Source organism: Hipposideros armiger, unplaced genomic scaffold (genome assembly GCF_001890085.2).
Source record: "Hipposideros armiger isolate ML-2016 unplaced genomic scaffold, ASM189008v1 scaffold_8, whole genome shotgun sequence".
Lineage (NCBI taxonomy): Eukaryota > Metazoa > Chordata > Mammalia > Chiroptera > Hipposideridae > Hipposideros > Hipposideros armiger.
This window is the reverse complement of record NW_017731358.1, coordinates 2,194,030-2,211,190: the sequence shown is the minus strand read 5'-3', so window position 1 is coordinate 2,211,190 and position 17,161 is coordinate 2,194,030. Positions and strand designations below refer to the sequence as shown.

Here is a 17,161-nt window from a genome sequence, read left to right as displayed (position 1 = left end):
CATAATGTCTGCCATATCCAATAAAACAATACCAGGTATATAATAAAGAAGCAGGAAAATACAACCCAAGGGGGATAAAAACAATAAATAAAAACAGAACCAGAAATGACTGGTGATAAAATTAGTATACAAGAACATCTTTAAAAATTTTATAAATCTATCCCATATGTTCATGAACATAGAGGAAAGCATGAGCATGCTAATGAGACTTGGAAAATAAAAAAGGAACAAAATCAAACTTCTAGAGATAAAAATTAAAATGTCTGAAAGGAAAAACTGACTGAAATTAACAATAGATTAGACACTTCAGAAGAAAAGATCAATAAACTTGAAGATCTAACAATAGAAAATGTCCAACATAAAACATATAGAGAAAAAAGACTGAAAAACATGAATCACATCAATGAGCTATGGCACAAATTCAATCAACCCAGTATCATGTAATTAAAGAGTCCCTAGAGAAAAGAGTGAACAGAAAAAATATTTTAGAAGTAATGAAAAAATTTCCAAATTTGATGAAAACTTGGAAATTCAACAAATTTCCCACAGACACAAGAAATTCAACAACTCCCAAGCATAAGACACACAAAGAAAACTATAAAAATAGAAAGCATATGGAAATAATAAGCACCAAATTCAGGACAGTGGTTAATTCTGGGGATGAGGCAGAGAATGTAATCAGGGTGGAAACAAATGGTCTTCAACTATATTTAAGACATTTATTTTCTTAAACTAGGTAATAGGTACACAGATATTCATAGTATTTTCTAGCGTTTCTATATGAATAAAACCTTTTTTAAAAAAATAACACACAGAAAGACGACCATCCAACAGGGCAAACAACTGCCAAGGAGAGAAAAAAATTTCAAAAGCAGAGAGTAGATTATAGCAAATACCACCAAAAAAATCAGGAAATGTAAAGACTTAAAGTGATACTGAAGAGGGAGTTATGTTCTTTATCCTTTGCTACATTGATAAATTACTAATAATAAACATGCCACATTTTAACATAAAGATTATTTTTAAAATCTACCATTTATTGAGTACTTAATATGTATCACACTCTGATCTAAGTTTTACATAAATTATCCCATTTCATACTTACAAGCACCATATAAGGTGAGTTCTATTAATCATCTCCACTTTACAGATGGTGAAACTAAGGAAAAGAAATTAAGCAATCTGCCCTACCTTATACAAGGTAGTGCAGTAGATATAAATGTACAGATATGGAAAGCAAATTACAGAATGTTACAAATATATCTCTCATTTTAAATATATATGCGCTAAATAATATATTCATTAACATATAAGATTAGCTGAACAAATACATACTAAATGGTTAAAAGAAATCTCGGGGGCCGGCCGAGTGGCGCGATGGTTAAGAACTCGCTTGGGATGCCAGAGGGCCCCGGTTCGGATCCCACATATGAGGGCCAGTGACACTGCCCTCCACAGCTAAGATGCTGAACAACAGCTCAACCTGGAGCTGGGCTGCCATGAGTCGCCGGCGACGGCGTGGGCTGCAGTCCCTGTGGCAGTGGATTGCCATGGGCTACCGTGTGTGGCCAGCAGCCAGCGTGAGCGGCCAGCAGCCGCAGTGAGCGGCTGTCCAGAAGCCGGCGACTGATCTGCCTCGCCAGAGAAGAGCGCAATGATGGTGCCAACTTGGGCCAGTGAAGCAACATCCTCCACGACTAGATTGAAGAACAAAACGACAGCAACTTGTCTGTTCCCCTTTCCCCAATTCCCCAGCACTGTTCCCATCCCCCCAATTCCCCAATAAAAATCTTAAAAAAAAAAAAAAAAAAAAGAAATCTCGGAAAGAATACTAGAAAAAGATGGACTTACAACAATATGCATTTCTCTGTATATGTTTTTTTAAAGATATGCCTGAATTATCTTTGTAATTAGATTTTTTTTTTAAGGTCAATAACTGAGAGACAGCAGTTATTGTGGAAACGAGACAGGTTACAGTATATTTAGAATGAGAAGCAAAGAAAGAAAAAAGGTAAACTAGTTTTTCAAGAAGCTTAACTAAGAAGGAATGCTATAGGATCCTACTGAGAAGTACTTTTTCTGTATCTTTTTCTTTTAATGAAATCTTTGAACATTATTTATAGGATAACGGAAAGAAGGAAACAAAGACCCGAGAGAGAGAGAGGTTATAGGTATCACATAAGGAGAATAGAATTCCAAAAGAGAAAATGATCAAGAACATAACAGAAGCTATAATATTAGTATTAACTATTTAAGAAGGTGACTTCCACATAACTGAAAATATATTTCTATAAAGTTATAAATTTTTGCAATAAGCATGTTATCACTTTGGTCATACAAAAAAAAGAGTTGTTTCTTTTTAAGAGCACATGAGAAGATATCATTGCTCTAATACTGAAGGTAGTAACAGATGCAGATACAAATATAGAACAAAATTATTTAAATGAGTTACTGAAAACATCACATGATCAAAGACTAATCAGGGATGCCTTCTTGCAGCACATAAATCTACAACCACAATGAAATACTTACATTGTAACACAGACTTTTATTTTCTTAGTAACTGTAAAATATTTTGCCAAGTTTTCTCCTAGATTAACAGCTTGGCATAATACGGCAGTTGTCTCACTTCTCTCATAGACATTTCATTATTGTTCACTTCCATTTCGAAGTTGCTGAATTAGGGGTATGTCCTTCAGTTCTAAAACTAGCACTTATCTTTTAAACACTGGGATGAGACTGTCATAAGACATAAGCATAAAAATATAAAAAGTTATATAATAGTGAATGTAAAATAATAGCATAGTGATCATCAAAATCTACTTGCAGACATCTTATGTACAATTCACTTAGTACACCTATCAGTTCTGGTCTTGATGAAATTTTTAAATTACAGGGGTTTTGCATAGGTGTTGTGCCTTATTTCATATTTTGTACATTTTTTAAAATAACACTGCTAAAACACTGGAATTAAATGAAACAACACTAAATATTCGTGGTGGGAGAGGGTGATCAGACTAATGTCTCTGTGATGTATTTATTGTCTTTGAAAGATAGAGACGTTCTGCTAAAGAAATAAAGCATCAGAAAGAAAAATAAGAACCACAAAAGCACTGACAAAGAAAATAGGAAAATAGCTCACCACCAATGCATAGGATTGCCAATAATTTTGAAGGTGGAAATTCAAAATTGTAACAATTCATTTGTACTGTAAAATTTTGTCAGCTATCTTCCAAAGTCAATAGTAAGAGCGGAAATGAAGTTCTGCTTCAGGGATATAGAATTGTAGAATAGATGGTTCCAAAGATAAGGAATGTACTAAATTTGAACATATACTGATTAGGACTATACAGATAATGGCACTGTATCAATTTTATATTTATAATTATAATTATCAAAATTATCATCAACCTGATGATTATTTACTAGATGTTTTTATTAATGTTTATATAAAGTAAAAACAATTTTTTTAATTTTACAGAAAATACCCTCGTTCACAGGAGATATATGCTGAAGTATTTAAGGGTAAAAGATCATAACATCTACAATTTGCTCTGAAATAGAGCAGCAAAAATAAAGTGTGTATGTGTGTGTGTGTGTGTGTGTGTGTGTGTGTGTGTACAGAGAGCAAGGAAATGTGACAAAAATAGTTTATTATTCTTTTAATTTTTCTGTAGATGTAACTTTTTCAAACTAATAATTTTTTAAGAGATTGAAAAAGAGCCAAAATAATAGTAAAATATAAGTCCCATAAGAAATGTACAAAGTGTTTATTAAATAAATAAAAATCTCAGTCCACAGTGATAGATTTTTTAAAAAAGAACAAGAAAAAGGGGGGAAACTTATTAAGCTACCTTTGAAGGGGATTATTAAACAAACTCTACTCTAAAAACCAGTCTTTCGGGCCGGCCGAGTGGCGCGTTGTTTAAGAGCTGGCTTGGGACGCCAGCTCTGAGCAGCAGAGCCCAGGTTCGGATCCCACATTAGGGCCAGTGACACTGCGCCCTCTCCAGCTAAGATGGTGAACGACAGCTCGACCTGGAGCTGGGCTGCCGTGAGTTGCCGGTGATGGTGTGGACTGCAGCCCCTAATGCAGTGGGCTGCTGTAAGCTACAGCGAGTGACTGGCGAGAGCCGCTGTGAGCGGCCGTCCAATGGTTGGTGAGCGACTGCCTCACCCAGGAAGAGCGCAATGATAATACCAACATGAGCCAGTGAAGCAACGTCCTCCACAACTAGACTGAAGAACAAAAGGACAGCAACTTGTCTGTCCCCCTCTCCCAATACACCAATAAAATCTTTAAAAAATAAATAAAAAAAGTAAAAACCAGTCTTTCAAAGAAAATACAAGTTTTAGCCTGTCTTCTTGGAACAAAAGTTCATCCCTAGTTGATGGGGAAAAGTACTTTTTACAGAAGATACCAACTAATAAATAGAAATGGAATGATAAAATGAGGAGGGAATCAAAATTTTAGAACATCTAATGAAATAAGTGATTCAGGCAAGAAACATTATGGGTGAATCAGGTAAAAATTCACTCAATACAAAGTGGTAAGTACTACCCCAAAGATACTTAACTACAAACAGAAAAATGTTACCTACTTTGGGCCAGCCGAGTGGCGCGATGGTTAAGAACTCGCTTGGGATGCCAGAGGGCCCCGGTTCGGATCCCACATATGAGGGCCAGTGACACTGCCCTCCACAGCTAAGATGCTGAACAACAGCTCAACCTGGAGCTGGGCTGCTGTGAGTCGCTGGCGACGGCGTAGGCTACAGCCCCTGTGGCAGTGGGTTGCCATGGGCTACCGTATGTAGCCAGCAGCCAGCGTGAGCGGCCAACAGCCGCAGTGAGTGGCCGTCCAGAAGCCGGCAACTGATCTGCCTCACCCGGGAAGAGCGCAATGATAATACCAACATGAGCCAGTGAAGCAACGTCCTCCACAACTAGACTGAAGAACAAAACGACAGCAACTTGTCTGTTCCCCTTCCCCCAATTCCCCAATTTAAAAAACAAATAAAAATAAAGAGAAAAGAAATTAAAATTACCAAAGAGAAAGTGATAAAAAAATAATAAAATAGGAAAATAAGAATATACAGACAATACTACACTACAATCTCTAATCATTGAGAAACGTAAAAAAATACCAGGACTAGTAAAGAGAACTGTGAACTGGGTACTAAGAGGTCTGAAATCCAAAGAGAGACTTGTCCAAACTAGATAAATAAGCTAAATAAGCTGGGTTAAGTCATTCATTTTCTTCTGGATCTGTTTCCTCATCTTTAAAATGAAGGAATGCGGGGCTGGCTGAGTGGCGCATTGGTTAAAAGCTGGCTTGGGACACCAGCTCTGAGCAGCAGAGCCCCGGTTCGGATCCCACATGAGGGCCAGTGACGCTGCACCCTCTACAGCTAAGATGGGGAACAACAGCTCGGCCTGGAACTGGGCTCCCGTGAGTTGCTGGCAATGGTGTAGGCTGCAGCTCCTGCTGCAGTGGGGCTGCCATAAGCTACCATGAGTAGCTGGCAGCCAGCACGAGCGGCTGGCAGCCAACATGAGCTGGTGTGAGCAACCGCGAGCGGCAGTCCAATGGCTGGTGAGCAACTGTCTCACCCGGGAAGAGTGCAATGATAATACCAATATGGGCCAGTGAAGCGACGTTCTCCACAACTAGACTGAAGAACAAAAGGACAGCTGCTTGTCTGTTCCCCTTCCCCGATTCCTCAACGCTGTTCCCCTCCCCCAATTCCCCAATTAAAAAAAAAAATCTAAAAATAAAAAAATAAAATAAATAAAGGAGAGCAGTCAGATGTTCTCTGGTTTTTCCTGCTCTAAAATTCTATAGCTGTTACTTAATACAAAAAAAACCTGACAATCTGTCTCCTTTATTATTACCAAAGGGCTGTCTGTTGCTGCCCACCACTACTTTTCCCTGATTTATTACTCACCAAACAGAAGCTGATTCAATTTTCCAGGCACTTCTCTAGTACTAACTAGAAGGGACTAGAGTCAAATTTAGTCAGACAACCACCTTCAAATGACTAATGTTGCTAAGATAGAATCCTCATTACAAAATGCTTCATATCTCTATTATGTCATATCTAACTCTCCCAGCAGCAACATATCACAACAAAGAAAATTACTAAAATGGTTATGAAAACTCAAAGATATAAAGTTTTAATTACAGAAAAATACAGAAACTAATTCTGACCTGTAGATTTATTGATAAGTCTCTAATGAGTTTAAATAACGCAATCCTTAGGATAAATGCAGCAACTAAACTGCCCAGGGCTACAGAACTATATTCAATTTCTAAGAAAGAATACCAGAGGAAAATCATCTTTTCAAAGTACAGTTTCTGTCTAATTATCACACAGATGGAGCCTCACTGAGATTCTATCATGCAAAATAGTTTCCAATAGTCTGAGGCAAGCATTTCAGATCTAAAACCATTCACAACATTTTAAGACGGGGCACCAGAGATTCTGAGCTTTTCTTTTCAAAAGTATTTTTAATCACATCCTCTTTATTCCACTGAAAATATTTCCACAAAATATCTATTTTAATAAAATGAAAAAAATTTAGTAACCCCAATAAATTGAACACTGGAAAACAGCTTAAGGAAAACTTTTTATCTTACCTCTATACTAGGGCTAAGGCTGCTTGGCAGTGTTTCTGAAGTCACAGTAGTGCTCGGAAGGCTGGAAATTTCCCAAGTATTCACAGGCTGTATTGGTTCAGACTGCTTTGAACGATCTATACATTTTGGATTATCCAGTAAGGTCACTTCATAAAATTCTTGAATATCTAGAGGTGAGGGGGAAAAAATTTAAAAGTATTTATATTTTCTAATTAAACTATGCATTGCTAAAACAATATAACCCGAAAGCAAAATTTTTATCCTAGATTAGTAACAAATCCAATCTTATACTTAAAACAGTAAATATTTTCTTAATTTATGTCACAAGCATAAGAACCTGCAGGGCACAGTGTGAAAATCAGGCTTTTTACAAGGTATGATCAAACAGTACAGTGAATGCTTAAATAATACAAAATTTATTATGGTAAAAGACACATTGCCATTAATTCCTCTCAAAATACTCCCCCTCGCTTCGAACGCACTTATCCCATCATTCTTGGCACTTTCTGAAGCAGTTTTGGAAGTCCTCTTTCGTGTCTTTAGTTGTGCTGTCGTGGCTGCCTCGATGTCCTGAATGGATTTGAAATGTTTACCTTACATGGTAATTTTGACTTTGGGGAAGAACCAGAAGTCGCATGGTGCCAGATCCAGTAAGTAAGGTGGATGAGGACACACCGTAATGTTTTCATTTGACAGAAACTGCCATACCAGAAGTGATGTGTGACACGAAGTCTTTCTGTTGTGATCAACAAATACGGTGAATGCTGCTGCTGAGTGCCATCCAATGGAAAGGCAGAGGTCTTCAATACGGGAAGCAGCACACTGAACCTTAGTAACAATGTGTGACAAGTTTCAACTTGTTTGGTGCAGTCAGTGTTTGTGAGGTGTGTTTTGAAGTGTGCCAAAAATCATCCTCCATCATGACAATGCTCCGTGTCACACACAGCTTCTGGTATATAGCATTTGTCAAATAAAAACATTACAGTGTGTCCTCATCTACCTTATTCACCAGATCTTGCACAGTGTGACTTCTGGCTCTTCACTAAAGTCAAAATGGTTCCGGACATAAAGGCAGCCATGACAGCACAACAAAAGATGCTCACAAAAGAGGACTTTCCAGAACTGCTTCAGAAAGAGGCAAGAACAATGGGATAAGTGTGTTTGAAGCGAGGGGGAGTATTTTGAGAGGGATTAATGGCAATGTGTTTTTTACTACAATAAATTTTTTTTATTTAAACATTCACCGTATTGTTTGATCACACCTCGTACACTTCAAAGTCAGTGCTGAGTTCAAATCCCTTACCTCCTTTAACAATTCACTACATGTTTAGGCAAGTTACTTAACCTTTGGTAACTTGCCTCTTATCACTGTGAATTGTTACAAGGATTGAGTGTAATACATGTGAAGTGCACAATGGCACATAATAGGTTCCTAACAGAGAGCAGCTAATATTATTGTAAATTCTGCAGACATGAGTCATTACTGATATTTTATATGTTTGTACTACCAATATCCAGGCTGGGAATGTAAACCCTTCAAGTGGTTTTAACTGCTCTTCTAATCAAAGTAAAGCAAAACCAAAAAATAATAAGTTAAAATAAAATCAAAGAACTAGAAGTATTTTTAGATATCTCTGCTCCAAATATTTAGAAATAGTTAAGTTAAATATTTTATTTTATTTTAGAAATAATTAGTTAACAGTATGAAAAACTCTAAATGAAGTCATATTTACTTATAGTAGCACAGTATAATTTAGAAGACCAAGTTACTTTGCTATCTGCTGGAATTATATAAACTTAGTATATTAACACTGGTTATTCATGCTGCTCAGAAGCTCTGAGTGGTACTTACATAACGTTTAAATTCAACACTATTAGATCTTTATTCACCTACTGGTATAATTTTGAGTTGATTTTTTTAAAGGAGGAAAATTATTATTCGTCAGCAAAGGTGGGCATTATCCTATACAGAATCATACACAATAACTATAAATAACATAGATGCAGTAACTTTTACTTCTTTCCCACTATGATGAAAAGATTAGTATCTCCTTTAACAATGGGCTAAGACAGTAGAGACAAAGTAACATCCTTTTCAGTTTAATAACCAATGGAATTGTAGAACTTTCTAAGTAAAGGGCCAATACAAACTAAGGCCTGCATAGTGAGGATAATATCAACCTGCTGCAAAGGGTGTTCAGAATATTACTAGAAAAAAATTGTATGTGAAAGCATTTATAAACCATGAATCACTATATAAAACTGTTCACATAACCATCATGAAAAAAATAAAAACCTCAAATTCAGAGCATCAGCTACAAAGTGTTCTTATCAAAAATTGTTTAACCTAAACCTAAATCAAGTCTTAACCTAACCAAGTTCTAGTTTACAGGAAATACAGGGGATAGAGGAAGAAGTTAAACGCCAGAAAAGCAAAGCAAATAAGTATATCCAACAGGGGACATTCTACAAGACAACTGGTCTGGTTTCTTTAGAAAGTCAGTAACATGAAAGAGAAAAGAAATTGTTTCAAAGTATTTTTCTGTATAAAGGAAATGAAAAAGACACAGCAAACCAAATGCAATGTCTGAGCCTTGACTGGTGTGTGTGATAGTGGGGTAAGCTACAAGAGACATTGTGCCAATTACGGAAATTTAAATATGGACTATTTTCCAGAAAATATTAAGGAATTTTTTTGAAGATATGTGTGTGAGAGTATGTGTATATTTGTATAGCAGGACATATATTTCTATATATGTAAAAGATAAATATTTTTACATATGTAGGATAGCTATACATACACACAGATCTATATATACAGAGAGACAGGACCTACAAAAAACAAAAACAACAAAAACCCTCAGAGCTCTTAGTATAGTATCATGCCCCCAAGAGCATTAAATGAGTACTGAGTAATTGATTACCAATATCTCAAGCAGCCCACACCACTACGTAAAATTATTCCCATTATTGTAAGTCAAATTTCAAATATCAAATTTGTTACCTTTTATTCTATAATTAGCTAACAGAAACACTGCTGTATTGCCCCTCAATAACATCTCTAATGAAAATTTGAACCACTGCTGTCCAGAAGAACTTTCTGTAATGATAAAAATGTTATATAGTTGCACTGTCCAATATGATAGCCGCTAGCTACATATGACTATTGAGCACTTAAAATGTGACTAGTGTTACTAAGCAACTGAATTTATAGTTTTATTTAGGTTTAATTAATTTAAATAGCCACCATGGCTAGTGGCTACCATATAAGACAACAGAGATCTAGACTAATATAATTCAGAATAACATTTTACTATCTAGTATGGTCAAGGAATAAAGTGTTCCCTACGTGAATTTTCAAAAGTTCACTCGCATCTTGCTACTACTATCAATTGAAATGCCTTAATTCTAGGTCTTATATTAATCTATTGAACGGTCCTTTCTAATTTGCTGTATCTGAACTATGGACTAGAGAAACAAATATCCATATTATTTTAACTATATCAGGCTTAAGACAAAATAAGCTGAGTAAAATACCCATTAGGGTGATTATTATCAACAAAACAGAAAATAAAAAGTGTTGATGAGGATGTAGAGAAATTAAACCCTTATACATTACTGGTAAGAATGAAAAATTATGCAGCTGCTGTGGAAAACAGTATAGTGGTTCCTCAAAATATTAAACTTTGAATGACCATTTGATCAGAAGTGAAGATATATACTTCTGGGTATATACCCAGAAGAAATGAAAGTACAGACTCAAACAAATACAGGCATATCTCAGCGATACTGAGGGTACGGTTCTCAACCACCACAAGAAAGCAATTATCTCAAGAAAACGAATATCACAAAAAAGCAAGTGACACGAATTTTTTGCTTTCCCGGTGCATGTAAAAATTATGTTTACAATACACTGTAGTCTATTAAGTGTGCAATAGCATCATGACTTAAAAAACAATGTATATACCTTAATTTAAAAAATAGTTTATTGCTAAAAAAATGCTATCATCTGAGCCTTCAGTGAGTAGTAATCCTTTTGCTTGTGGAGGGTCTTGCCTTAATGTTGATGAAAATGCAGTATGTGTGAAGTGCAATAAAGCAAAGTGCAATAAAACGAGGTTTGCCAGGATCTGTACACCAATGCTCATAGCAGCATTACTCACAATATCCAAAAGGTGAAAAGAACTAAAATGTTCATCGATAGGTGAATGGTTAATCAACAAAATGTAGTATATACAAACAATGTAATATTATTCAGCCTTTAAAAAAATGAAATTCTGATACATTCTGCAACATGAATGGATGAATCTTGAAGACATTATGCTAAGTGAGTATGTCATAAAAGAACAAATATTCTATGATTCAACTTACATGAGGTACACAAAATAGTCAAATTCATAGAGAGAGAAAGAACAGATGTAACCAGGGACTAGGGTAAAGAAGGAATGGGGTGTTATTGTTTAATGCGTACACAGTTTCAGTCTGAAAAGATGAAAAAAGTATGAGAGATGGACAGTGGTGATAGTTACACAATAATGTAAATGCACTTAACGCCACTGAACTGTACACTTAAAAATGGTAAATTGTGGGGTGACCAGTTAGCTCAGTTGGTTAGAGCATAGTGCTCATAACACCAAGGTTGCTGGTTTGATCCTCGCATGGGCCACTGTGTCCTCCCTAAAAGAGTCAACTATGCCATTGTAGCATGAAAGCAACGTGTAACCAATGACCATGGCTGTTCCCCAATAAAATTTATTTAAAAAAAAAGTAGTTTGCTTTAAAAAAATGGCAAATTTTATGTTACGCATATCACAATCACATTAAAAAAAAACTAACTGAGGGCCGGCCGAGTGGCGCGATGGTTAAGAACTCGCTTGGGATGCCAGAGGGCCCCGGTTCGGATCCCACATATGAGGGCCAGTGACACTGCCCTCCACAGCTAAGATGCTGAACAACAGCTCAACCTGGAGCTGGGCTGCCATGAGTCGCCGGCGACGGCGTGGGCTGCAGTCCCTGTGGCAGTGGATTGCCATGGGCTACCGTGTGTGGCCAGCAGCCAGCGTGAGCGGCCAGCAGCCACAGTGAGCGGCCATCCAGAAGCCGGCGACTGATCTGCCTCGCCAGAGAAGAGCGCAATGATGGTGCCAACTTGGGCCAGTGAAGCGACGTCCTCCACAGCTAGACTGAGGAACAAAACGACAGCAACTTGTCTGTTCCCCTTTCCCCAATTCCCCAGCACTGTTCCCATCCCCCCAATTTCCCAATAAAAAAAATCTTTAAAAAAAAAAAAAAAACTAACTGAGAGAGTCTAGGGGACCTTAAATGAGTAAAGTGCATGAGATTTAATATGTGGGTTTTACAATATCTATTTCAGCTATTTTTGTTTCTTACTGGGGTCAGAATAACTGATATTGCCAGATAATATACAACTTAAAAATAGACTAGTTACCATACTTGGCTACCTAAAACCATTTGCAGAACTACTAAAATATTTCTGTTAACACATGTTAACAGAATACACACAATACAGTGTGGTGACAGTTTTGGTATGACAGTCTGTCACAGTTATCATTTTCCTTTAAAAAGAAAAATATACACACACATCTTTAATCTTAACCAATATCTCATCTTGACTAACATTCCATAGTTTATATATTCTATTTGTCTACCACACTTCTCCACATTTAGGGTGTCCCAAGACTATAGAGAGGAGCAATGTAACACTTCTTTAGAAACTATTTCTTCATTAAAATTCCTTCAGTTGTATCAGTAAAGATTTTTCAAGGTGCACCTAATAAAAAAGAGCGCCTCCTGCAAAAATTGCACTCACAGACTGAACTTTTCTTATGAGTCCAAAGTAGTTATATTTTATATTTCAAGTGCTATCAGCAGTCCTTGTTCTTTATAGTTAGTCTACATTTTATATGTCAGAAGAGAATTATATCACACTGATCGCAACAATAAAGATTTAGCACAAAAATAAAAGTATTATTGTGACAAGTATTTTTACAAAATAATATTCTAGGATTCTAAATATTTACTTTATTATAGAGTATTTTAAACTGGGGAGTACAACGTTGAGTTCCACAAGACATCTAGTCTAAAGTAAAACAGAAGTTACTACACAAATAGAAATCAAAGGAAAGACAAAAACATGGTAAATCTTAGCATAATCCCAATTTCTATTTCCTGGAAATCTATTTAACACACCAGTCTTAAAATCCAAGTTATTCTCAAAAGATCAACTTCATGAAAAAAAAAAAAGAATTAGTAAGTTTACTTTGAACACTTAAGACATTCAATGAATACTATTGGAGTGAATATGTTTGGGAAGAGGAATAAAAGAATTAAATGATAAGATATGATAAAACAATAATGCCTTTGAGAAATGGAGAAAATTGAAAAAAATTATATTAACACCTAAAGTTTTCCAATTTAAAACACCTGAAAAGGTAAGTTTTTATAAAATATTGATGGTTATATTTTAAGGTACTACAGAAACTTAAGCATACATTTATTTCAAATTTCTAACACTAAACATGTATTCAAAAATTTGAAAATTAAATTAACCACCTCTTTCACAGACAACGAAAATGTCTTAATTCTGGTTTACATAAGTCATTTTATATGTTTCAATATCCAATGTCAATAGGGCTACTCATAATTATATCAAAATATAGTAATACCTTGGTTTGTGAGCATAATTTGTTCTGGAAACAAACTACTTGTATTGCAAGACATCACTCGTTTACCATGCTAAAACGTACTTGGTTTGTAAGCATAATTCGTTCCAGAAACAAACTACTCATATTGCAAGACATCGCTCGTTTACCACGTTAAAATGTACTTGGTTTGTAAGCATAATTCGTTCCAGAAACAAACTACTCGTACTGCAAGACATCGCTCATTTATCAAGTTAAAATGTATTAGAAATGTCTGCTCGTCTTGCAGAACACTCGCAAACCAACTTACTCGCAATCCAAGGTTTTACTGTACTTTGAAAAGAAAATGTAACCACAGCAAAATAACATTCCAATAGTCAAGTTCTCAATACTATGTTATCAGGAATTGCCAAATTTACTAACCATTGTAAAATGATAGTCCTTTAATAAACCTATGCAAACATTTAACTTGAGTTCAACTCTAAACTTAAATCTTTACTATGAAAATGTAAAAAAATGGGAGAACACACAAGTAGCCAAAATGATTGCCATTTGATAGACAAGAGTAACTTCATACTCATCTGAAAATCCGTATAGCTTACCAGATATAGATATATGTATATAAATATATATGTATACCTATATAGATCAGACATGTAATTAAAAATAACTGATTACATTTTTATTTAATATTCTGAAAAAAATGATTTCCTTTGCAAATATACACTAAAGCAAGCAAGAAGAGAAAACAAGACAATGCAGAAACACTGAAACATGTATTAGAGAAAACCTACCCTTTAGTTGACTCACAATTAAAAACATCAATTTTTGGGCCTGCCAAGTGGCTCAGTTGGTTAAGAGCACGAGCTCTGAACAAGTGGGTAGCCAGTTCGATTCTTACATGGGCCAGTGAGCTGCGCACGAGCTGAGCTGCAGCTGAGCTGCCCAGAGGTGGCAGGATGCCTCAGCCGGTGAGAGCACCTACTCCTAACAACAAGGTTTCCAGTTAGACTCCTGCATGGGATGGTGGGCTGTGCCCACCCGCAACTAAGATTGAACACGGTACCTTGAGCTGACAATGGGTGGCCACATGGAGACTGGACTTGGAGCTGAGCTAGCTGCACCCTCCACAACTAAGACTGAAGGAAAACAACTTGGCTGTTCCCCTTCCCCAATTCCCCAATAAAATCTTTAAAAAAAAATTTTATTTTGTTGAGCCTACTGGATCAGTTTTATCACACTCTATTCTTCATTTTCCCCACAAGTGCAGTTGTGGGGAAAAAAGATCTAAATTATAAGTTCACAAAGCTACAACACGTATAACAGAAAAAAACGTTCAAAATTAAACTTGAACACAAGCAATCAGTCCAATGGAAGAGAGGAGAATCATTACAAAAAATATGTATTTTGTGAAATCTCTAAAATCACATATTTCAGAATTCTCAAATCTAAGTAAAATTTTCTGTTAAGTAAAAAGTTTTCATTTACCTTCATTATTTTCTTGCTAGAATTCAAAGTTTGCAATCACTGGGAATTTTAAAAGGTACATAATTCCAAAAATATCTCAAAAGGGGCTGAGTAAAAAGTTTTCTAGCTTCTAGTGATAACTGATATCACTCTAAACAGAGAAATTCACAAACCATGAAACATTTCTCAAACTAAAGAAATAAAGTGGTACTAAATCATGATCAGAGTAGGAAGTCTAATAAACACACTCAAGAATGTGTACTAATTTAACATAATATAGGCAACATTTCTTATCTATGAGAAAATAAAAATTGATTTAATGGAAAAAATGTATTAAGAAAACCTTAAAAGACATCTAGGCAAAGAAGACACACAGATGGCAAATAAGCAAATGAAAAGATGCTCCACATATGCCATCAGGGAAATGCACATTAAAACAATAAGATAACACTGTATACCTATTAGAATTGCGAAAATACAGAACGCTGACAACACCAAATGCTGGTGAGGACGCGGAGCAATAGGAACTTGCATTCATTACTGCTGGGAATGCAAAATGGCACAGCCACCTTGGAAAACAGTTCTGTGGTTTGTTACAAAGCTAAACATACTTTCCATACAATCCAGAAATTGCACTCCTTGGTATTTACCCAAATGAGTTGAAAACTTAAATGTCCACACAAAAACCTATACACAGATGTTAACAGCAGCTTAATTCATAATTACCAAAACTTGGATGCAACCCAGATATCCTTCAATAGGTGAATGGATAAACAAAATGTGGGACATCCGGAATGCAGTATTATTCAGTACACACAAAGAACTATCAAGCCATAGAACGATGTGGAGAAATCTTAAATGCATATTACCAAGTAAAAGAAGCCAATCTGAAAAGGCTGCATGCTGTATGATTCCAACTATATGACATTCTAGAAAAGGCAGAACTATGGAGACAATAAAAAGTGATTGCCAGGGGTTGGAGGTAGGAGAGGGATAAACAGGAAGAGTACAGAAGATTTTTTAGGGCAGTGAAATTACTTTGTATGCTACTATAATGGTGGATACATGTCATTATACATTTGTCCAAACCTATAAAATGCACACCAAGAGTGAACACTAAGGTAAACTATGGACTTTGAATAATAATGATGTGCTCATGTAGGTTCATCAACTGTCATAAATGTACCCGCTGGTGGGGGATGCTGGTAATGGAGGAGGCTATGTATGTGTGGGGACAGGGAGTACATGGGAAATCGCTGTACCTTTCTCTCAATTTTGCTGTGAACCTAAACCTGCTCTTAAAAATAAAGTCTTTAAGGGCCGGCTGAGTGGCGCGTTGGTTGAGTTGGCTTGGGACGCCAGCTCTGAGCAACAGGGTCCTGGTTCGGATCCCACATAAGGGCCAGTGATGTTGTGCCCTCTACAGCTAAGATGGTGAACAACAGCTCAACCTGGAGCCAGGCTGCTGTGAGTTGCCTTGAGCAGCCGTCCAATGGCTGGCGAGCAACTGCCTCACCCGGGAAGAGCGCAATGATGGTGCCAACTTGGCCCAGTGAAGCGACGTCCTCCACAAATAGACTGAAGAACTAAAGAACAGCACCTTGTCTGTTCCCCTTCCCCGATTCTCCAATGCTGTTCCCCTCCCCCAATTCCCCCAATAAAATCTTAAATAAATAATAAAGTCTTTGAAAAAAGATATGAGCTATAAAGCCATGAAAAAGACATGGAGAAACCTTAAATGCATATTGCTAAGTGAAACAAGCCAATCTGAAAAAGCTACATACTTTTGATTCCAATATGACATTCTGGAACAGGCAAAACTATGGAGACAGTAAAAAGATGGGTGGTTACCAGGGGTTCTGGGGGAGGGAGGAGGAATGAACAGAAATGCACAAGCAATTTTTAGGGCAGTGAAACTATTCTGCATAATATTATAATGGTGGAAACATGTCAAAGCAACAAATGTGTATGTCAAGTTTATCAACATATAACACAAAAAGTGAACCCTAATTTAAATTACTAACTTTAGTCAGTCACAATATATATATATTTTTTAATATACTAATACTAGCTTATCAACTGTAACAAATATACCACACTAATGCAAGACGTTAATAAGAAAAATGGGAGTAGGGGAGAGGGGGTGGTGATGCTATGGGAACTCTGTACTTTCCACTCAATTTTTCAGTAAACCTAAAACTGTTGAAAAAAATTAAAGTCTAATTTAAGAAAATGTATAAGGGAGTATAATAATAATGTATAAGGGAGTAAAATGTATTAGGGAGTAACAAATGTATATTTAAAAAAGCAATCTCATACTTTATTTCCAAATAATTTCCAATGTATTAAAGATTTAAATGTTAAAAATAGAAGCCATGAGGGCCGGCCGAGTGGC

The 17,161-nt window shown here is 36.2% G+C and overlaps 1 protein-coding gene across 11 annotated transcripts in view; it reads right to left on the bottom strand.

The window, feature by feature from the left end:
- Positions 1–17,161, bottom strand: part of DLG1 (discs large MAGUK scaffold protein 1) — a 248,247-nt gene that overhangs the window by 217,374 nt on the left and 13,712 nt on the right. For all 11 annotated transcript variants that reach the window (XM_019651456.1, XM_019651484.1, XM_019651466.1 and 8 more), the window contains exon 4: positions 6,638–6,804. In XM_019651456.1, coding sequence (XP_019507001.1) covers positions 6,638–6,804 — 167 coding nt within the window. The remainder of the gene's footprint in view (positions 1–6,637; positions 6,805–17,161) is intronic.